Source organism: Coregonus clupeaformis, chromosome 24 (genome assembly GCF_020615455.1).
Source record: "Coregonus clupeaformis isolate EN_2021a chromosome 24, ASM2061545v1, whole genome shotgun sequence".
NCBI lineage: Eukaryota > Metazoa > Chordata > Actinopteri > Salmoniformes > Salmonidae > Coregonus > Coregonus clupeaformis.
Genome location: NC_059215.1, coordinates 55,565,314 through 55,590,215, shown reverse-complemented (window position 1 = coordinate 55,590,215; position 24,902 = coordinate 55,565,314). Strand labels below are relative to the sequence as shown.

At 41.7% G+C, this 24,902-nt stretch overlaps 1 protein-coding gene across 1 annotated transcript; it reads right to left on the bottom strand.

The window, feature by feature from the left end:
- Window positions 1–801: 801 nt before the first annotated feature.
- Window positions 802–20,714, bottom strand: LOC121537884 (tachykinin-3). Its single transcript, XM_041845518.1, has 7 exons — window positions 20,564–20,714; window positions 19,899–20,029; window positions 12,177–12,276; window positions 11,745–11,777; window positions 11,511–11,564; window positions 1,907–1,985; window positions 802–1,174 (listed from the first exon to the last, which is right to left on the bottom strand). The coding sequence occupies exons 2-7, from the start codon at window positions 20,013–20,015 to the stop codon at window positions 1,156–1,158; spliced, it is 402 nt and encodes a 133-aa protein (XP_041701452.1). The 5' UTR covers window positions 20,016–20,029; window positions 20,564–20,714; the 3' UTR covers window positions 802–1,155.
- Window positions 20,715–24,902: the final 4,188 nt, after the last annotated feature.

Sequence of the window (24,902 nt, the reverse complement as noted above, 5' to 3'; positions counted from 1 at the left end):
AGACTTGATTTTCCCTTACGAAAAATGTATCAACCCCTACAAAAATGTCCATTAATTATAATCCACATAATTATTTTCTTGCTGTAGCAAACTGGCTCAAATTAAAATCCTACATCTGTAGATGCTTTTGATGTCATAATTATTGTAAAATGGTTGATATGGTTGGAATCACTTGGCTTCTTTCTTAACGTGGTTTTTAAGCCATTTACCTTGTTCTCTGGTTTCGTAGTGTTTTTGGGAGGTCGAAGAGAAGATTTCATATCTACACAGAACATTGACCTGTATGTTTTTCAGCTGGAATGAAAAAAAGCTATTTAGGGTGGGATTCAATCCGATAGCAGGTTATTGGCATTGCGGCTTTTAATGGCCATTTTGTTTAACGTGAATGGGATCTCCGCGAACGTGGAAACATTGCCTTTGAAAGCCGCAATGCCTATAACCCGTGATTGTATTGAATCCCAGCCTTAGTATACATCATATTACCTTTTGAAGTGTGTGTGAGATGTTTAAATGTGATAGGAGCATGTCACATTGTGTCTTCCATAGCTTTGGTGCTGGTGTATCATGGTTCTGTTCAATGATCTGCTATAGAACAAACATGGTCCTAGAGTCATGTGATATCTTATCAAATGACAAAAAGGACTATGGAAATACAGGATCCCACCGCTGCCACCAATTGTACTGATGGAGTATACCTGTGTGAATCTAGGGGCTCTATTCAATCTGTAACGCTTTCCATAGTCCCTTTTGTCATTTGATAAGATATCACAGTTGTGACATGACAAGATGTACAAAGTTGGGTTAAATTAATTGTTTAATTTACAAACATTTTGTTTTATCTTGAACTTTTGGAGAAAAAGAACCCACTGTGTTAAGGAAATAGATCTTATCAGATGTGACTGTTGATTTTTTTTTAGACAATACATGTTATATACAAACGGTATAGTTATTAGTTACTATGACAACCCATCTGGCACGGTACAGTAATATGTTGGTTTGGTCAGTTTAAATTCCATAGACGTTTTTGCAATACTCTTTGAAAAATAAATAGTTGCTCTTCTGTATTGTATAATAATAATAATAATATCTCCAATCTTCTGAAAAGGGGTGTTGCCTTGGCTGGATGGTAGAGATGGGTCCAGATGAATGTCTTGTCTATAACCCACGTCGAAACCTGGATCAAAACAGTAACAGTGGATGTACAGTATGATACATATATAATCTAAAGGTTCATAAATGTGTTTTTAAAATATGTAGAAAATCTTCTAGTATTATTTCATTCAACTTGGAACATGGAAGAAATATGAAGCACTTGATAACTTATTCTTATTCAATGTATTCTGGTACGTAGAGAGCTGAGCTAAAGCTGTTCAATTGAATGGAGGCCTACAGATGTAGGATTTTAATTTGATCACTTTTGTTGCTGAGAATTGTCCTGCACAGCAGGAAATGCAAACTTGTAGAATATTTGAGTTTTAAAAAGGCTTCTAAAGTTTGTAATTTACACTTTCAAATGTCAGATTTGATTTGCCCTAACGAAAAATGTATCAACCCCTACAAAAATGTCCATGAATTATAATCCACATAATAATTCACATTTCCTGTTGCTGCAGGATTATTTCCTTGCTGTAGCAAACTGGCTCAAATTAAGATCCTACATCTGTAGATGCTTTTGATGTCATGATGATTGTAAAATGGTTGATATGATTGGAATGACTTGGCTTCTTTCTTAACGATTGTTTTTAAGCCAGGCAAACTGGCTCAAATTAAGATCATACATCTGTACTTAACAAGTGCATGGAAACCAGTATTTAATATAATCAAATGCATGCAGTCTACTGAGTGACATGGGAGAGAAGATGCCTTACACACACACACACACACACACACACACACACATTCTCACCTCAGTCTGCACTTGTTAAGGAATAGACCGCCTTTTCTTGTCTCCGGGTACGCCTCCTTCCTCAAAGGACGCATGTTACCTGTAAGAGAGAACCCACACTGAGTGGCTTAGCTGAAAAGATGCAGTACATTTTCTCCATCGCACATCAATCAATTTTATTTTATATAGCCCTTCTTACATCAGCTAATATCTCGAAGTGCTGTACAGAAACCCAGCCTAAAACCCCAAACAGCTAGTAATGCAGGTGTAGAAGCACGGTGGCTAGGAAAAACTCCCTAGAAAGGCGAAAGCCTAGGAAGAAACCTAGAGAGGAACCAGGCTATGAGGGGTGGCCAGTCCTCTTCTGGCTGTGCCGGGTGGAGATTATAACAGAACCATGCCAAGATGTTCAAAAATGTTCATAAGTGACAAGCATGGTCAAATAATAATCAGGAATAAATCTCAGTTGGCTTTTCATAGCCGATCATTAAGAGTTGAAACAGCAGGTCTGGGACAGGTAGGGGTTCCATAACCGCAGGCAGAACAGTTGAAACTGGAATAGCAGCAAGGCCAGGCGGACTGGGGACAGCAAGGAGTCACCACGGCCGGTAGTCCCGACGTATGGTCCTAGGGCTCAGGTCTCTCAGTTGGCTTTTCATAGCCGATCATTAAAGAGTTGAAAACAGCAGGTCTGGGACAGGTAGGGGTTTCGTAGCCGCAGGCAGAACAGTTGAAACTGGAATAGCAGCAAGGCCAGGCGGACTGGGGACAGCAAGGTGTCATCATGCCCGGTAGTCCTGACGTATGGTCCTAGGGCTCAGGTTCTCAGAGAGAAAGAGAGAACGAGAGAATTAGAGAGAGCATACTTAAATTCACACAGGACACTGGATAAGACAGGAGAAGTACTCCAGGTATAACCAACTAACCCCAGCCCCCGACACATAAACTACTGCAGCATAAATACTGGAGGCTGAGACAGGAGCGGTCCGGAGACACTGTGGCCCCATCCGAAGAAACCCCGGACAGGGCCAAACAGGAAGGATATAACCCCACCCACTCCGCCAAAGCACAGCCCCCGCACCACTAGAGGGATATCCCCAACCACCAACTTACAATCCTGAGACAAGGCCGAGTATAGCCCACAGAGGTCTCCACCACAGCACAAACCAAGGGGGGGGCGCCAACCCAGACAGGAAGATCACGTCAGTAACTCAACCCACTCAAGTGACGCACCCCTCCCAGGGACGGCATGAAAGAGCACCAGCAAGCCAGTGACTCAGCCCCTGCAACAGGGTTAGAGGCAGAGAACCCCAGTGGAGAGGGAACCGGCCCGGCAGAGACAGCAAGGGCTGTTCGTTGCTCCAGCCTTTCCGTTCACCTTCACACTCCTGGGCCAGACTACACTCAATCATATGACCTACTGAAGAGATAAGTCTTCAGTAAAGACTTAAAGGTTGAGACCGAGTCTGCGTCTCTCACATGGGTAGGCAGACTGTTCCATAAAAATGGAGATCTATAGGAGAAAGCCCTGCCTCCCGCTGTTTGCTTAGAAATTCTAGGGACAATTAGGAGGCCTGCGTCTTGTGACCGTAGCGTACGTATTGGTATGTACGGCAGGACCAACTCGGAAAGATAGGTAGGAGCAAGCCCATGTAACGCTTTATAGGTTAACAGTAAAACCTTGAAATCAGCCCTTGCCTTAACAGGAAGCCAGTGTAGGGAAGCTAGCACTGGAGTAATATGATCAAATTTCTTGGTTCTAGTCAGGATTCTAGCAGCCGTATTTAGCACTAACTGAAGTTTATTTAGTGCTTTATCCGGGTAGCCGGAAAATAGAGCATTGCAGTAGTCTAACCTAGAAGTAACAAATGCATGGATTAATTTTTCTGCATCATTTTTGGACAGAAAATTTCTGATTTTTGCAATGTTACGTAGATGGAAAAAGCTGTCCTTGAAACAGTCTTGATATGTTCGTCAAAAGAGAGATCAGGGTCAAGAGTAACACCGAGGTCCTTCACAGTTTTATTTGAGACGACTTTACAACCATCTAGATGAATTGTCAGATTTAACAGAAGATCTCTTTGTTTCTTGGGACCTAGAACAAGCATCTCTGTTTTGTCCGAGTTTAAAAGTAAAAAGTTTTCAGCCATCCACTTCCTTATGTCTGAAACACAGGCTTCTAGCGAGGGCAATTTTGGGGCTTCACCATGTTTCATTGAAATGTACAGCTGTGTGTCATCCGCATAGCAGTGAAAGTTAACATTATGTTTTCGAATAACATCCCCAAGAGGTAAAATATATAGTGAAAACAATAGTGGTCCTAAAACGGAACCTTGAGGAACACCGAAATGTACAGTTGATTTGTCGGAGGACAGACCATTCACAGAGACAAACTGATATCTTTCCGACAGGTAGGATCTAAACCAGGCCAGAACTTGTCCGTGTAGACCAATTTGGGTTTCCAGTCTCTCCAAAAGAATGTGGTGATCGATGGTGTCAAAGGCAGCACTAAGGTCTAGTAGCACGAGGACAGATGCAGAGCCTCGGTCTGACGCCATTAAAAGGTCATTTACCACCTTCACAAGTGCAGTCTCAGTGCTATGATGGGGTCTAAAACCAGACTGAAGCATTTCGTATACATTGTTTGTCTTCAGAAAGGCAGTGAGTTGCTGCGCAACAGCTTTTTCTAAAATTTTTGAGAGGAATGGAAGATTCGATATAGGCCGATAGTTTTTTATATTTTCCGGGTCAAGGTTTGGCTTTTTCAAGAGAGGCTTTATCACTGCCACTTTTAGTGAGTTTGGTACACATCCGGTGGATAGAGAGCTGTTTATTATGTTCAACATAGGAGGGCCAAGCACAGGAAGCAGCTCCTTCAGCAGTTTAGTAGGAATAGGATCCAGTATGCAGCTTGAAGGTTTAGAGGCCATGATTATTTTCATCATTGTGTCAAGAGATATAGTACTAAAACACTTAAGTGTCTCTCCCGATCCCAGGCCCTCGCAGAGTCTGTGCAGATCCAGGACAGCTAAGCCCTGGAGGAATACGCAGATTCAAAGAGGAGTCCGTAATTTGCTTTCTAATGGTCATGATCTTTTCCTCAAAGAAGTTCATGAATTTATCACTGCTGAAGTGAAAGCCATCCTCTCTTGGGGAATGCTGCTTTTTAGTTAGCTTTGCAACAGTATCAAAAAGAAATTTTGGATTGTTCTTATTTTCCTCAATTAAGTTGGAAAAGTAGGATGATCGAGCAGCAGTGAGGGCTCTTCGGTACTGCACGGTACTGTCTTTCCAAGCTAGTCGGAAGACTTCCAGTTTGGTTTACTATGGAGGTATAGATACAGTAGATTCATTAATATGATCATGTATGCCACTTAGCAGAAGCTTTTATCCAAAGCGACTTAAAATACAGTATGATCCCTTTAGGAATTGAACCCATGGCCTTGGTGTTACTAGCACCACACTCTTATCAACTGAGCCACACAAGCTGAGTTGCAGAATACCATTATATAGACTATATTCCCATGGATGTGTAGCGGATTGAAAATCCTTGAGTTAGAACTAAAAGTAAAGGGGATTCAGGGGATACCTTTTTATTTTGATGGACTATATCTATTTAAGTCTGTTTATCGGTCACAGGGTTATATTTTTAAAGACAATTCTATGTAGCTAACAAGCTCATGAGCTAGGCTGGCTGGCTAGATATCGAGAGGGGCGGTTGCTAGCTAGATATCGAGAGGGGCGGTTGCTAGCTAGATATCGAGAGGGGCGGTTGCTAGCTAGATATCGAGAGGAGCGGTTGCTAGCTAGATATCGAGAGGGGCGGTTGCTAGCTAGCTTCAAAGGGTGCCACCCGTGCACCGGGGAATGCGTGTTCATATCCAAGTAACTATTTTGTAATGTATATTATAGTGAATGTATTGGACAGTATATTTGTACAACAGGAGAGTAATGTCATCTCGTGGTTCAAGGGCGATGCGGAAAAGTAGTTGGGCTGTTATTACAGTAATACTCTGTTGTGGTTCTATCAGCCTTTTGAAATGTTGTCTCTTGCTGATGTGGTCATCATAAAATGGCGCCGATTGCTATACAAGACTGGGAGACTGAATGTTAGTCTGTTCATGGAGGAGATTGAAATACTGAATGGTGTTTTGTTTCATTTGGTAATGTCAATCATATTTTTGATATTTAGTGAAATTCAATCTGAGATGAATTTCCTTTTTATGTAAACTTGATGATAAATGAATATTCATTTATTCAACATTTGATTATTAAAATGAGGTCACTTGATAAAGTTGAAACATTCTCAAGTGCTTCCTTTTTTCTACCGCATTTCAGATTACTATCCTACTGCTCTCAGATCTCTATTCTGAGGGGAGTAAGATTTTGGGGGCTTGTCCGTGATCTACAACACTGACCAGAGTTGTGGATCGTGAAAGAACCACGACGACAAACATGTGGAGACTAGAGCAAGCTGCAGAGCTTCAGACAGAAGTGTTCGACGTAGACACAGAGAAGTCAATAGATGGCAGGCAGAATGGCTCAAGTTAACACGTGTAAAAAGCTAGTGTGGGACATTCAAAAACGGTTGATCCAGCTCAACGAAACACAGTTATACAAACTGGCAGCTGTCCTGAGTGAGGAAACGCTTCTAGAGGCTCATACTGTCACAGGGGCTAATGAAGCAGAAATGTATGACAACATTGTGAGTTACATGAACAGTAAACAGCTGAGTGAGCTGGAAGATGAGGGCGTCGGTCAGCTGCTCTTTCTGCAGGATCTTGTCACCCAACTGCTGGGGGACACCGACGACTACACAACAGCCAGAGAGAATAACCGGACTCCATCGAAGGACAACCAACAAGGACATCGGGAGTCAACAGACAACAAACTCTCAGACACACCAACGTACAACAGCCATGTGCAGGTTCCTGAGGACGTCGCCGTTCCTGACACCAGCAATCCAGGGACCTTACACATGCCTCCTAGTAGTCTGTTGAGAGTGTCAGACGTGGCAGCCCTTCTGCCACAACGCGAATTTAAGGTATTTGGTGGTCAAATAACCGATTCAGGTGCTGATATTAGTTACAGTAGCATTTGTAAGCAAATTGATGAGGGAACCAGAGCAAACATTTCTGAATCGTAGGTAGTTAGAGCTGTCCTCGAGGTTATCAAATCGGGCACATTCAAAGAGATGTTAGTTAACTATGAGGGGCTTACAGTTGCTGAATTGAAAACAATTCTCAAATCACACATGAAAGGTAAAGACAGTAGTGAGCTGTTTCAGGAACCAAGCAGTGCAAAACAACTAGATAAAGAGGTCCTTCATTGAAGATTTCTCGAGACTCGCAAAACCGTTGTATGAACTTCTCCAGACCGACTGTGAAAAATACAGTGGAAAGCAAAATGTCCAAAAGAACATTGAAATCCAAAGGAAAGCCGAAAACAAAAATATTCAGGTCAATTTGCCATCAAAGATGCCAGTAGAATGGACAGCAGCCCACCAGGCCATTGTAGACAGGTTAGTGGATGCAGTTACCCAAACCCCAGTTCTGGCATACCCAAATTTTGACCAACCATTCTCCCTACATACAGACGCCTCCAATGAGGGTCTTGGTGCAGTACTCTACCAGAGGCAGCAGGGAAAGCTACGAGTGATAGGTTATGGGTCGAGGACCTTGTCTCCAGCTGAAAATGACTATCAGCTACACTCCAGAAAGCTTGAATTCCTGGCTCTAAAATTGACTGTGACAAGTTCTGTGATTATCTCTACTACGCCCCATCTTCTACAATATACACAGATAACAATCCCCTGATATATGTGATGAGTACTGCCAGGTTTAACGCTGTAGGGCACAGATGGGTGGGTAAACTAGCAAACTTCAATTTTGACATGAAGTACCGCTCAGGGAAAGTCTATTGACGCAGACACGCTATCCAGAAACCCACTTGACCTCCAACAGGGTGAACGCAAGTTCACCAACAACATGACTCAAGATGTCATTACTGCCATCTGGCAGGGAAGCAAAGCCGTCAAAGAAAAAGAGGCTATATGGGCAGCTGCACTGTCAATCAGTCTTCCAGTTCCTGACAACACTAATGTCAGGGAAGACGTGATACCGTTAACTGTTGAGGACATCCAAGCTGCCCAAGAGAATGATCAGGGCATCAAGGAAGTGATGACCTTCAAGTTAAAGGGGCAATAACCAACAGACACCGAGAAAAGGCAACTGTGTGTGAGAGCCAAACGCTTGCTGCATGAGTGGACAAAACTGCAGACTGAGAATGGAATCCTTTCCAGAAAGGTTGGTGGTGACAGGAAGCAGGCCACTGTGTTGAAACACCTTCATAATGACATGGGGCATGTGGGTGCAGATAAGGTCACTCACCTGGTGAGAGAGCAGTTTTACTGGCCATTTATGCAACAAGAAGTTGAGGACTATGTCTCAAAGAAATGTAGTTACATCAAGCAGAAAATACCAAATGTGCCGCAGAAAGCACCAATGGGCTCACATCAAGTGCTCCCTTTGAGTTGGTCTCAGTGGACTTTTTGCACTTAGAACAGTAGGGGGATTTTGAATACATCTTAGTATTAGTTGATCATTTCACAGGGTTTACACAGGCCTACACCACCCCCAACAAGCCTGCAAAGAATGCAGCAGAGAACATCTTTCATGAGTTCATACCCATCTTTGGATATCCTCAGAGGCTCCACCATAATCAAGGCTGGGAATTTGAAAACAAACTCTTTGGAAGCCTTCAGGAGCTGGCAGGGGTCGGCCACTCCCGCCCAGCGCCATATCATCCTCAGGAAAACCCAGTGGAACAGATTAATTATACGCTGCTACAGATGCTTCGCACCCTTCCTGATGAAAATAAATAACAATGGAAAGACCACTTGCCTCATATTGAACATTCATACAACTACACTCGTCACGAAGCAACAGGCTTCTCACCACACTTCCTTCTCTTTGGCCAGCCACCCCGCCTGCCCATTGACCAGTTGTTTGGCCTCAATCAGAGTGACGAACAGGTGTCACACCCAGTCTACGCTCAGAACTAGGCCACCAAAATGCAGGAAGCTTACAGAGTTGCATCTGAAAACAGTAAAAAGACCTCGGCTAAAGGCAAAAGACACTACGGCCACGGTGCAAAGGCAGTGGCCCTCCAAACTGGAGACCGAGTCTTGGTGAAGAATATGTCAGAGAGAGGAGGACCAGGCAAGTTGACCAGGCAAGGCCTACTGGGAGGGTGCCATACACAGGGTGGTAGAGAAGATTGGGGAAGGACCAGTCTACAAGGTGGAAAGGAAGAATGGTGCTAAAGGCATCAGAGTGCTCCATCGCAACGTGCTGATGTTAGTGAATTACTTACCTGTGTGGAACATGACACCTTGGAAGAGAGGAAACAGCATGCTAGAAAAAGAACATCAAACACGGAACATGGAGGAGATGGGGATGAAACTTCAGCAGACTCTAATGAGGAAGACTTTGGTCTCCAGGAGTTAACCCAGTTGCAAGCGCAGAACACCCAAGACCTCAGACAAAATCACTGAGAGAACAGGCCTATGTGTTTCATCCCTGTATTCAGGATACAGAAGTTACGATGAGAACATGAAGCAGGAATCAGAGATCCTAGAAGAACCAAACAATGAGAATTGGGACAATCCTGAAGGGAGAGAGGATCATGTTGACAGGAGAGATGACACTCCCGAAACTGAAGTTGGGCCCAATCCAGACAATGGTTCCTCATGTATGAATGACCTCATGGATTCAGATCAGCAATGCGTAGAGGAAGGGATGCTAACCTATGGCACACTTGGACAGCCGACATACCAGGTGTGGAGACCTAACATCCATGCCTTATAGCAAACTCTAGCACCCACTCTACCAATATGTATGTCTACTTACCAATGTTAGTGGTGTGACCAATATCAATACCAGTACCGAAACCTATACAGAACACCAGACATACCCGTTCAGTTACAGACTTACTGAGTAATGGCAAGGGCCACTTTAAAGAGGTGGAGAGTGTAGCGGGTTGAAAATCCTTGAGTTAGAACTAAAAGTACAGGGGATTCAGGGGATACCTTTTTTATTTTGCTGGACTAAGTCTATCCATTCCTATGCAGTCAGGTATTTATTATGCAGCAGTAGATGCAATTACAGTCAGGACACAAGAGGGCGCTCTAACTTTGGTGTTGGCCTAGGAATCAATGGAGTTCTGAGCTGGCTTCAGTGTTGACATGTTCGCAGTTTTCCAGCAAAATTGGGCTACTTTGAAAATGATGTCGCGGGTGAAAATCTATTGAGTGGCGGGTTTTTGGCCTACTTTAAACTGCACCGCGGCCGCCATGGCATCTCTCTTTTAAAAAAAAGATACATATAAATGTATATTTCACTGAGTCACGGAGACAGATTAGCACGCACATCGTGACAACTTTTGACCAGTTGTAGGTCATTATGGAGACACCCATTTTCCATAAAACATATTAACGAGCTAGATTGCAAATGTATAATTCTCCACATTGTGGACTTTTCCCTGAAATGAGATGTTGGCATGTAGGCCTATCAGGGGCTATATGCTACCTGCATCTAGCTCAGCAAACCATGGCAAAGTTGAATTGAAGTTATAAACCCAGATTTTAGTCAGTGGCCTATGCCTATTGAAATAACAAGTCAATCTCGCAAATAGGCGATTTATAATGGTTTGTAGTCAAAATCCTGTCGGATTTATCTATAGTTATGCACATGCGCAAACTGGGTTTATTTACAATTATAAACAGGGTGGTTTGAGCGCTGAATGCTGATTGGTTGAAAGACATGGTATACCAAGGGAATAACAAAAACGTACTTTTTACTGTTCTAATTACGTTGCTAACCAGTTTATAATAGTAATAAGGCACACCTCATGGGTTTGTGGTAAATTACCAATAAACCACGGCTAAGGGTTGTTCTTTGTGGTATATTCGCCATATACCACACCTCCTCCGGCCTTATTCCTTAATCATAGCAGTCAAAACAAGTAAAATCGACATCCATTAATGGAAAATGATCTGGAGAGTTTAATAAGGGTGGACCAGCGTCATCCGGGTTAGGGGAGGGTTTGGCCGGCCGAGATGTCCTTGTCCCATCGTGCTCTAGCGACTCCTTGTGGCGGGCCTGGCGCCTGCAAGCTGACTTCGGTCGCCAGGTGTACGGTGTTTCCTCCGACACATTGGTGCGGCTGGCTTCCAGGTTAAGCGAGCAGTGTGTCAAGAAGCAGTGCAGCTTGGCAGGGTCGTGTTTCGGAGGACGCATGGCTCTCGACCATTGCCTTTCCCGAGTCCGTACGGGAGTTGCAGCGATGGGACAAGACTGTAACTACCAATTGGATATCACGAAAAGGGGTAAAAGTAACAAATATATATATATATATATATATATATTTAATATATATATATATATATTTAATATATGAATATTAATTTATTCAACATGTGATTGATTATTAAAATTGAGTCACTTGATTAAATTGAAATGTTCTCATGTGCTTCATTTTTTCCACCGTATTTCAGATTACTATCCTACTGCTCTCAGATCTCCATTCTGAGGGGAGTAACATATGCCCATACACCCACACTCACCAAGTTCTGAGTTTCTTCTCCCCATAAGCCCAACAAAGACATCATCCATCTCCCCTGTTACAAAAAAGGCTTAGGTCATTATCAAATGCAGATGTTCACAGTATATTTAAAAAAAATGTGCTTTACAAATTAAATGAATTATTATTATATGACATGACTCATAATTTTCTATTAAAGCGAATAACATTTCTATTGATATGTGAAAGAAACAGTAAATCAATGGTTATTACTAACTTTTATGGGGAGATGGTGGTAGACCATTTATATCTGGGGAAAAACAAGTCAATTGTCAAAAAATAATCAATCCCAATAGATCTCCAATAAAAAGTTAATTAGTCCTGTGAAGAATGTCATTTACCAGCAGTGAACACCTGCATCAGCATTGAACATGTTTTGAAATAAATAAAGACTACTGTAGGACACATTGTCAATCTTGTCAAAACAGAGAAGTCTCAGTGACAATACCATATCAGTATAACCCAATGTATCATTGGTATAAACCCTTCTATCCATCATCAAAGACTATTGCTTGACTCAACACAACATCATCTCTTTAGGCCAGGACAAGCACTTGGTGACAACTGTTGTCTGCTGATGTAAAAAGGTATTTATAAATAACTTTGTTCGATTGATCTAGGATGTGGAGTAGACAGAGCTGACGCTTACAAGCACTCCTTCTCCCCATCAGCCCGACGAAGCTGTCATAATCCAGGTCGTTATATCTCTTCAGAATGGTTCGCTGGAGGTTTCCCAAACCTGGGCTCTCCTGTAATGATGACACATGATTATATTCTTTTTTTTTCCCCCAATCAATTTGGCACATTTTTTTTTAGATGTAAGTGGTATACTTTATCAACTCCCAAGTACAAAACTCTAAACTAGATAACACTTGTAATGCCCCCTATTTTATGTTCAGTACCTTTGATTGTGCATTCATTGGGGTTTCACACATATTTCACCCCTGAGTCATCCATGCAAAAACGTTTTCTGTGAAATACCATGAAAACCTTTCATTTGGTCACCAATATATCAGATAATAATAGGCTCACCATTTAGTAATTTTAACTACCATTTAATCCAATAGCAAAACAAATGTTTATTTTGAAGTGCTCAATAGAAAGAATAGCAGATGGTAAATATAATTTCCCATACAGTATAATTTGTATCCAATGGCAGGTTGTGAGCATGTTGAGAAATATGTAAATCTTACAGTTTCATTATCGTTATAAAGTACATACGTAGGACAAATCGCCAGAAATAGGGGTATTGCCAACAGTAAAGCAGTTGGCTACTGTAAAATTGTAGCACGGTGTTGTATGTCATTTCTGCCCCATGCAACATTGTACAAGATCACCTTCTTTTTTTTTACGTGGCTTGTCAACTGATACAGTATCGCCTGTCTCTCTGCTTACAGTGTATCGATGAAATTCAGATAATGAGTGGAATATTATATATATATATATATATATATATATATATATATATATATCAGTGGGGGAAAAAAGTATTTAGTCAGCCACCAATTGTGCACGTTCTCCCACTTAAAAATATGAGAGAGGCCTGTAATTTTCATCATAGGTACACGTCAACTATGACAGACAAAATGAGATTTTTTTTTCCAGAAAATAACATTGTAGGATTTTTAATGAATTTATTTGCAAATTATGGTGGAAAATAAGTATTTGGTCAATAACAAAAGTTTCTCAATACTTTGTTATATACCCTTTGTTGGCAATGAAACAGGTCAAACGTTTTCTGTAAGTCTTCACAAGGTTTTCACACACTGTTGCTGGTATTTTGGCCCATTCCTCCATGCAGATCTCCTCTAGAGCAGTGATGTTTTGGGGCTGTCGCTGGGCAACACGGACTTTCAACTCCCTCCAAAGATTTTCTATGGGGTTGAGATCTGGAGACTGGCTAGGCCACTCCAGGACCTTGAAATGCTTCTTACGAAGCCACTCCTTCGTTGCCCGGGTGGTGTGTTTGGGATCATTGTCATGCTGAAAGACCCAGCCATGTTTCATCTTCAATGCCCTTGGTGATGGAAGGACGTTTTCACTCAAAATCTCACGATACATGGCCCCATTCATTCTTTCCTTTACACGGATCAGTCGTCCTGGTCCCTTTGCAGAAAAACAGCCCCAAAGCATGATGTTTCCACCCCTATGCTTCACAGTAGGTATGGTGTTCTTTGGATGCAACTCAGCATTCTTTGTCCTCCAAACACGACGAGTTGAGTTTTTACCAAAAAGTTCTATTTTGGTTTCACCTGACCATATGACATTCTCCCAATCCTCTTCTGGATCATCCAAATGCACTCTAGCAAACTTCAGACGGGCCTGGACATGTACTGGCTTAAGCAGGGGCACACGTCTGGCACTGCAGGATTTGAGTCCCTGGCGGCGTAGTGTGTTACTGATGGTAGGCTTTGTTACTTTGGTCCCAGCTCTCTGCAGGTCATTCACTAGGTCCCCCCGTGTGGTTCTGGGATTTTTGCTCACCGTTCTTGTGATCATTTTGACCCCACGGGGTGAGATCTTGCGTGGAGCCCCAGATCGAGGGAGATTATCAGTGGTCTTGTATGTCTTCCATTTCCTAATAATTGCTCCCACAGTTGATTTCTTCAAACCAAGCTGCTTACCTATTGCAGATTCAGTCTTCCCAGCCTGGTGCAGGTCTACAATTTTGTTTCTGGTGTCCTTTGACAGCTCTTTGGTCTTAGTGGAGTTTGGAGTGTGACTGTTTGAGGTTGTGGACAGGTGTCTTTTATACTGATAACAAGTTCAAACAGGTGCCATTAATACAGGTAACGAGTGGATGACAGAGGAGCCTCTTAAAGAAGAAGTTACAGGTCTGTGAGAGCCAGAAATCTTGCTTGTTTGTAGGTGACCAAATACTTATTTTCCACCATAATTTGCAAATAAATTCATTAAAAATCCTACAATGTGATTTTCTGAATTTTTTTTCGTCAATTTGTCTGTCATAGTTGACGTGTACCTATGATGAAAATTACAGGCTTCTCTCATCTTTTTAAGTGGGAGAACTTGCACAATTGGTGGCTGACTAAATACTTTTTTCCCCACTGTATATACACAGTGAGGGAAAAAAAGTATTTGATCCCCTGCTGATTTTGTACGTTTGCCCACTGACAAAGAAATGATCAGTCTATAATTTTAATGGTAGGTTTATTTGAACAGTGAGAGACAGAATAACAACAAAAAAATCCAGAAAAACCTATGTCAAAAATGTTATAAATTGATTAGCATTTTAATGAGGGAAATAACTATTTGACCCCCTCTCAATCCGAAAGATGTCTGGCTCCCAGGTGTCTTTTATACAGGTAACGAGCTGAGATTAGGAGCACACTCTTAAAGGGAGTGCTCCTAATCTCAGCTTGTTACCTGTATAAAAGACACCTGTCCACAGAAGCAATCAATCAATCAGATTACAAACTCTCCACCATGGCCAAGACCAAAGAGCTCTCCAAGGATGTCAGGGATAAGATTGTAGACCTACACAAGGTTGGAATGGGCTACAAGACCATCGCCAAGCAGCTTGGTGAGGAGGTGACAACAGTTGGTGTGATTATTCGCAAATGGAAGAAACACAAAAGAACTGTCAATCTCCCTCGGCCTGGGGCTCCATGCAAGATCTCACCTCGTGGAGTTGCAATGATCATGAGAATGGTGAGGAATCAGCCCAGAACTACACGGGAGGATCTTGTCAATGATCTCAAGGCAGCTGGGACCATAGTCACCAAGAAAACAATTGGTAACACACTACGCCGTGAAGGACTGAAATCCTGCAGCGCCCGCAAGGTCCCCCTGCTCAAGAAAGTACATATACAGGGCCATCTGAAGTTTGCAAATGAACATCTGAATGATTCAGAGGAGAACTGGGTGAAAGTGTTGTGGTCAGATGAGACCAAAATCGAGCTCTTTGGCATCAGCTCAACTCGCCGTGTTTGGAGGAGGACGAATGCTGCCTATGACCCCAAGAACACCATCCCCACCGTCAAACATGGAGGTGGAAACATTATGCTTTGGGCGTGTTTTTCTGCTAAGGGGACAGGACAACTTCACTGCATCAAAGGGACGATGGACGGGGCCATGTACCGTCAAATCTTGGGTGAGAACCTCCTTTCCTCTGCCAGGGCATTGAAAATGGGTCGTGGATGGGTATTCCAGCATGACAATGACCCAAAACACACGGCCAAGGCAACAAAGGAGTGGCTCAAGAAGAAGCACATTAAGGTCCTGGAGTGGCCTAGCCAGTCTCCAGACCTTAATCCCATAGAAAATCTGTGGAGGGAGCTGATGGTTCGAGTTGCCAAACGTCAGCCTCGAAACCTTAATGACTTGGAGAAGATCTGGAAAGAGGAGTGGAACAGAATCCCTCCTGAGATGTGTGCAAACCTGGTGGCCAACTACAAGAAGCGTCTGACCTCTGTGATTGACAACAAGGGTTTTGCCACCAAGTACTAAGTCATGTTTTGCAGAGGGGTCAAATACTGATTTCCCTCATTAAAATGCAAATCAATTTATAACATTTTTGACATGCGTTTTTCTGGATTTTTGTTGTTGTTATTCTGTCTCTCACTGTTCAAATAAACCTACCATTAAAATTATAGACTGATCATGTCTTTGTCAGTGGGCAAACGTACACAATCAGCAGGGGATCAAATACTTTTTTCCCTCACTGTACATTATTATTATTTATTTATTTGGCAGTTGGTGCGATTATTCGCAAATGGAAGAAACACAAAAGCACTGTCAATCTTCCTCGGCCTGGGGCTCCATGCAAGATCTCACCTTGTGGAGTTGCAATGATCATGAGAACCGTGAGGAATCAGCCCAGAACTACACAGGAGGATCTTGTCAATGATCTCAAGGCAGCTGGGACCATAGTCACCAAGAAAACAATTGGTAACACACTACGCCGTGAAGGACTGAAATCCTGCAGCGCCTGCAAGGTCCCCCTGCTCAAGAAAGTACATATACAGGGCCGTCTGAAGTTTGCCAATGAACATCTGAATGATTCAGAGGAGAACTGGGTGAAAGTGTTGTGGTCAGATGAGACCAAAATGGAGCTCTTTGGCATCAACTCAATTCGCCGTTTTGGAGGAGGAGGAATGCTGCCTATGACCCCAAGAACACCATCCCCACTGTCAAACATGGAGGTGGAAACATTATGCTTTGGGGGTGTTTTTCTGCTAAGGGGACAGGACAACTTTACTGCATTCAAAGGGACGATGGACGGGGCCATGTACCGTCAAATCTTGGGTGAGAACCTCCTTCCCTCAGCCAGGGCATTGAAAATGGGTTGTGGATGGGTATTCCAGCATGACAATGACCCAAAACACACGGCCAAGGCAACAAAGGAGTGGCTCAAGAAGAAGCACATTAAGGTCCTGGAGTGGCCTAGCCAGTCTCCAGACCTTAATCCCATAGAAAATCTGTGGAGGGAGCTGATGGTTTGAGTTGCCAAACGTCAGCCTCGAAACCTTAATGACTTGGAGAAGATCTGCAAAGAGGAGTGGAACAAAATTCCTCCTGAGATGTGTGCAAACCTGGTGGCCAACTACAAGAAACGTCTGACCTCTGTGATTGCCAACAAGGGTTTTGCCACCAAGTACTAAGTCATGTTTTGCAGAGGGGTCAAATACTTATTTCCCTCATTAAAATGCAAATCAATTTATAACATTTTTGACATGCGTTTTTCTGGATTTTTTTGTTGTTATTCTGTCTCTCACTGTTCAAATAAACCTACCATTAAAATGATAGACTAATCATGTCTTTGTCAGTGGGCAAACGTACAAAATCAGCAAGGGATCAAATACTTTTTTCCTTCACTGTATATAGGTATTTCAGCAGTGCATTGTACACTACACTATAATTCCAAATGGTAGCACATAGTGACTCTTTCTACTTTGACCTATTGAAGCACACTGGCTGATGAAGAATGATGATGTAGTATTTACAGCCACATCCATATATGATTTGGTTTTACCTTCCAACATAAATTGATGTCAAATTGATACATTTATGAGGTAAATATATAGAAATGTACAGTGTTCAGCAGTAATCAAACTATATACAGTTGAAGTCGGAAGTTAACATACACTTTAGCCAAATACATTTAAATTCCTGACATTTAATCCTAGTAAAAATTCACTGTCTTAGGTCAGTTAGGATCACAACTATATTTTAAGAATGTGAAATGTCAGAATAATAGTAGAGAGAATGATTTATTTCAGCTTTTATTTATTTCATCACATTCCCAGTGGGTCAGAAGTTTACATACACTCAATTAGTATTTGGTAGCATTGCCTTTAAATTATTTAACTTGGGTCAAACGTTTCAGGTAGCCTTCCACAAATGTTCTATAGGATTGAGGTCAGGGCTTTGTGATGGCCGCTCCAATATCTTGACTTTGTTGTCCTTAAGCCATTTTGCCACAACTTTGGAAGTATGCTTGGGGTCATTGTCCATTTGGAGGACCCATTTGCGACCAAGCTTTAACTTCCTGACTGTTGTCTTGAGATGTTGCTTCAATATATCCACATAATTTTCCTTCCTCATGATGCCATCTATTTTGTGAAGTGCACCAGTCCCTCCTGCAGCAAAGCACCCCAAAGCACCACAAACATAACGATGGTCATTATGGCCAAACAGTTCTATTTTTGTTTCATCAGACCAGAGGACATTTCTCCAAAAAGTACGATCTTTGTCCCCATGTGCAGTTGCAAACCGTAGTCTTTCTTTTTTATGGTGGTTTTGGATCAGTGGCTTCTTCCTTGCTGAGCAGCCTTTCAGGTTATGTCGATATAGGACTCGTTTTACTGTGGATATAGATACTTTTGTACCTGTTTCCTCCAGCATCTTCACAAGGTCCTTTGCTGTTGTTCTTGAATTGATTTGCACTTTTCGCACCAAAGTACGTTCATCTCTAGGAGACAGAACGCGTCTCCTTCCTGAGCTGTATGACAGCTGCATGGTCCCATGGTGTTTATACTTGCGTACTATTATTTGTACAGATGAACATGGTACCTTCAGGCGTTTGGAAATTGCTCCCAAGGATGAACCAGACTTGTGGAGGTCTACAATTATTTTTCTGAGGTCTTGGCTGATTTCTTTTATTTTCCCAGTATGAAAAAAAAAAAATGTATGCACTCACTAACTGTAAGTCGCTCTGGATAAGAGTGTCTGCTAAATGACTAAAATGTAAAATGTAAAAATGTCAAGCAAAGAGGCACTGAGTTTGAAAGTAGGCCTTGAAATACATCCACAGGTACACCTCCAATTGACTCAAATGATGTCAATTAGCCTATCAGAAGCTTCTAAAGCCATGACATTATTTTCTAGAATTTTCCAAGCTGTTTAAAGGCACAGTCAACTAAGTGTATGTAAACTTCTGACCCACTGGAATTGTGATACAGTGAATTATAAGTGAAATAATCTGTAAACAATTGTTGGAAAAATTACTTGTGTCATGCACAAAGTAGATGTCCTAACCGACTTGCCAAAACTATAGTTTGTTAACAAGAAATTTGTGGAGTGGTTGAAAAACGAGGTTTAATGACTCCAACCTAAGTGTATGTAAACTTCCGACTTCAACTGTACACTGGCACTACCTGGCACTACCTACATTTGTTTTAGTAGTTAACAAATTACGTTAGTGGATATTGCATTTTGAAAAGCAGATACTTAGATTGAATAAGTATCCAAATTGAAAGAGTGACAAGTCACTTTGTGAATTTGTTTGTTGTACTCAGTCAATTGAAAATGTACTTGGAGTTTTGAAACACCAACCATTGATGATCTGTTTAGATTTTTGTGCTTAGAGTTGTGAAAATGTAACACATACTGTACTTGTGAAAATTGCACCAAAGTGATTGAAAAAAACCTGTAAGCACCCACTGTCATTCCAACCCCCCAAAGATCAATGTGATGAGGTTGAATCAGTTGGAAAACGAATTGTATTTTCAAAAAGTCATCAATGAATGAGCATTTCGTCATTTTTTCAACCAACTTTTAACTTAAATCCAATGACATGGTGAACATTTTTGTTGATTTCACGTTGAAATCACGTTAGTTGACAACTCAACCAAATGTAAATCATAACTAGACGTTGAACTGACGTTTGTTCCCAGTGGGCAACGTCTGGTGAAATATTAAGGAATTAATTCCGTCCAACTCATTTAATGTTTTAATGGCATATGAAACAATGTTCTCTCCACAGTCCGGCTTTGATACAACCCATTGGCTATAGTGTATTTTATCAGTAATTTGAATTCACAAATATTATTTATTGTCTGAAGGAAAAACAAAAAATGTACGCGCTAATCTGAGATTTAAATTGATACGTTTGGCTGAGAAACTTCCATACCTCTGACTCGGTTGATCTGTGTGCCCCAACCCCAGCCGCAGGTTCCTCGCAGCTGGACTGGCTTGAGTGGAGTTTCATGGCGAGGAACAGAGCCACCAGCAACATGCCGCTTTTCATCTTTTTACCACCACCTGTAAGGTGAGTGACGATGGGTTAGCAACAATATAGCCAAACAACAAGTAACAACTTGCTAAGTAATTCGATAAGGGCTCCACGGAAACCAAACCCGCATCACATTTAAGCCTGACTTTACGCAAAGGAATAGTGCCCCTCAATAAATATAATATAGCTGACAGATATGACTCTACAATACAATCTTTAAAAAACATTTAAAAATAAAAAGACAAAAGGAAAAGGCTCCTTGTTTGAAATTACGCGTAATGCGCACGGAAATGTTGCCATTCATTTTGAATTTAAAGTCTATATTAATAAACAATGGCAGTTATTTTGCTTTGTTCGGATGTTTTCAAGGACATCAATCACGTTTCAACAACAAAAGTCTAAAATGTTTGTTTCTTCAGCTTGCTGTCAAAGTTGGGTTATCAGCATCCAATTGTACCTGAAATATGCACGCCATTTGACGGGCATAGAAATCATTTTTAAAAATCGAGATATAGTACATCAATTACAGGGCATATTTATCTAAAAAATAAATACTTCTTTACCTGTTTTCCGATCGAAGTGGTAATATTATGTTTGAGACAGTTAGAGACGGTTAAATACGGGAGTGGACCGTGCGTGTGCCCAGGTGCGTTCTGGAGTGATGCAAGGCGTGGATAGCTCCTGCAGTGTAGCGACGAGATACGCGAGGACAGTGAAATGTCCAGTCCACCTCGGTTCATTAAATGATAGCTGGGTATCTGAGCGAGTCCAATCAGCTGCAGACACGTAGGTGGGTTCTCGACGTCACATCACATTCTCGTGTACCCTCATATTCATACCACTCATGATGATGACAAGGACGTTCAAATTGAGCCCGTGGCGCCTAGCTGTCATCCGAAAAACGAACACCATGATCCATTCAGCGTCCCCAAACGTTCCATAGTCCTATTCTTTGATACATGACACAAATCTAATTGGTACTGAAGATAAGTGGATTATGGTGTCATGGTTTCAGTTGGTTTTCTTATTTTCAAATGGTTGTAGTGGTAGGGCCTGTATTCAGGACTTGGAGTTGGTTCTTATTGTTTCATTTTCCAACAGGTTGAGACCAAAAAAATATGAGTTTGAAAGACAGTCCCACCAAATAGAACCAGTAGCGGTGCGTGGGTAAAATAAACGGAGACGCCAATCCAGAAAAAATAAAAAGCCATATTACAACCTATGTGTTGTGATAATTGCGTTGTTTGCTCTATAACCTGTTAGTTCAGGGGTGTCAAACTCATTTTAGCTCAGGGGCCACATGGAGGAAAATCTATTCCCAAGTGGGCCGGACCGGAAAAATCATGGTATAAATAACTTAAAAACAACAACTTCAGATTGTTTTCTTTGTTTTAATACGATCAACATACAACATAAAGCTGGAGCCTGAGGACAGTGTGTCCAAAATAGTACAAGCACAACATCACTATTAATCATAAAACACGTCAAGTTTATTTGAAAATTCTAAAGAAAAAGAACACACAAACACACAATGCCTCAGTGATTAACAGAACTGTTTCACAGATCACATAACTATATCAGGGTGTCATTTCTCAGGCAGAAATGTAGATAAAAATAATGAAATCCTGTTCCCCAAACAAGTGCAAGAACCACAGAGTCAAGAATAGGTTAAATATACAAATAAAATAAAAACAATTAAAAACAATAGCACATCAACATAAACACATATAAACATAAAGCTGGAGCCTGAGGACAGTGTCCAAAAGCACAACATCACTATTAATCATAAAACACCTCAAGTTATTTGAAAGTTCTGAGGACAAAGAACACACAAACACACAATGCCTCAGTGATTAACATAACTGTTTCACAGATCACAGAACTATATCAGGGTGTCATTTCTCAGGCAGAAATGTAGATACAAATAATGAAATCCTGTTCCCCAAACAAGTGCAAGAACCACAGTCAAGAATAGGTTAAACATACAAATAAAATAAAATCAATTAAAAACAATAGCACATCAACATAAAAACATATAAACATAAATCTGAAAGCGTTGCTCAAACTCCCGTAACAGTCCCGTTATTTTATCTTTGAACCGCTTCATGTCTGCCACATGTTGGGTCGCGCACACATTTTTCAGACAGGGGAAGTGAGCTGCATCACCACCGGCAAGTTGCGTCTCCCACAATGACAGCTTCAACTTGAAAGAACGTATGCTGTCATAATACTGCGTGACAACTTTGTTGCGCCCTTGCAGCTGTTTGTTCAAGTTATTCAGGTGCTCTGTAACATCCACCATAAATGCAAGGTCCTGCATCCATTCTGCGGAATGAAATTCTAACACTGGTTTGCCCTTTTCTTCCATGAACTGTTCAATTTCTTCTCGTAAATCAAAGAAACGCCTCAGCACAGCACCTCGGCTTAACCATCTTACCTCAGTGTGGTATGGCAGGCCATAGATGTGGTCTTTCTCTCTGAGAATCTGTCAAACTGACAGTGATTCAGGCTTCTGGATCGGATGAAATTAACAGTTTGGATGACCACCTTCATGACGTTATCCATCTTTAATGACTTGCAACACAAAGCCTCCTGGTGCAAAATACAGTGAAAAGTCAAAAAATCACATCCTCCATTTGCAGATTGCACTTTCTCTCTGAACTTTGTCACAACGCCTGCTTTTTTCCCGATCATTGAGGGCGCACCATCTGTAGCCAGGCTGACAGCGCGGGACCAGTCCACTCCGACCCTGTCCAGCGCGCCGACGAGTGCGGTAAAAATATCAGCTGCTGTCGTTGTATCTGTCATCGGCACCAACTCCACGAACTCCTCGGTGACGGTCAATGTTCATCAACTCCGCGGATGAAAATGGCCAGTTGTGCAACATCTGTAATGTCCGTGCTTTCATCAATTGCAACCGAAAACGCAATAAATGACTTTACTTTTGCTTCAACTGGCTGTCCAAATCCACTGAAAGATCGGAAATCCTGTCTGCAACTGTGTTTCTTGTCAGGCTGATATTTGCAAAAGCCTGGTGCTTTTCAAGGCACACAATCTCTGCTGCCTTCATCATGCATGTTTTTACAAATTCACCCTCACTAAATGGTTTTGAAGCCACTGCGATTTCATTAGCAATGAGGTAGCTAGCTTTCACTGCAGCGTCACTGATGTCTCGGCTGTGAGTAAACACAGACTGCTGTTTCTTCAGACCCGCCAACAGTTCATTCACCTTCTCTCATCTCCGCTGTCCTTGAAAGTTGTCATATTTGTCGGCATGAAGACTCACATAGTGGCGACGAAGGTTATATTCTTTCAGCACTGCAACATGCTGTGAACACACCAAACATACAGCTTTCCCATTCAATTCCGTGATTAAATAGGATGACAATTTTTCTTGGAACACTCTGCACTCTGCGTCCACTTTTCTCTTTTTTGACAGAGACATATTGGGGCAAGGAGGGTGCCAAAGCACATAATGTTAAAAGTAGAAGCCGTAATAAATATCGCGGGCAAAACAAAGTAGCTCATTGGCTGCACGTGCTTGACCTACTTGCTCTGCCCCGGTATAAACAGTTTGCTTGCTTAACACAATTGCTATTGCGCCATCCAGTGGACGCAATTGGAACAGCAGTTTATTTTATTGAAAAATTGCAGCGCATTTTTATACTTTACAAAAAAAAAAATTTAATCATCTCGCGGGCCGGATTAAACCCGTTTGCGGGCCTGATCCGGCCCGCGGGCCGTATGTTTGACACCCCTGTGTTAGTTGATAGAACAGTGTTGCTCAGACACTCTCTCTATCTCTTTGACTGATGAATACAAGAAGTGCATTTGCTCTGCCCTAGTTCACTGCTAAATAGCTGCTCTCAACGTGGTGCCCTGTCCTCTTGATTGCTTAATTGTAGTGGTCATTGACAATAATATAAATAATAAAGAGCCTAATCCATCTAGGAAGTCATTATAGACTATAGAGATAGGAGCTGCCACAGCACCATGAGACTACATGGATGGACGTCTTGTAGACAGCTAATTGAGCTGCTGCCAGCATGCCGAATTGATTAGCAGAAAGAGATACTGTAAAGATGGCTAACGATGTCGAAGTGATTGGCAGTCAGTCAGTCAGTGTGTGTGTGTGTTTCCAAAGGTATTTTTTAAATTGCTTTCTCTGCTGCTAAATTCCTACTTAAATTATTTTGACAGCCGTTGCGATCAAACATAAATTCTACAACTTACCCCAAGCATGACATTATACCCAAAGGGTACGCTTCCTTTCCTCGCAAGGAAGAAGGATATTGATTAAAACACGTGAAGCATATTATCAGTCATTCGTTGAAGCATTGGTTTTCTGGACAATGTTAATACAATACAATGAGTTTTGGTGGTTTATAGTTTACTTCATATGCAAATGTATTATTATACTAACATAAAACATTATTATAAAAAAGTGAGAATACAATCTCTTACCAACACTTGAAAGCAACTCAAGGTAGTGTTTATCAGCAGTATGCAAATAAATCAACAATTATTTTGCCTCACAATTAAAGCCTACTCTGGCAATCAGAGGATGGACGTTTTGTGAATCATAGCAAACCGCATCTGTACGAACCATGAATCTTTACATTTTACATTTTAGTCATTTAGCAGACGCTCTTATCCAGAGTGACTTACAGTTAGTTAGTGCATACATTATTTATTTTTTCATACCCCCTGTGGGAATCGAACCCACAACCCTGGCGTTGCAAACGCCATACTCTATCAACTGAGCTACATCCCTGCCGGCCATTCCCTCCCCTACCCTGGACGACGCTGGGCCAATTGCGCGCCGCCCCATATATCAATCTTTCATTGATATAAACTTCAAATCATAGCAGCCTGTGGACAATGGCCGTGGGGGAAATAACA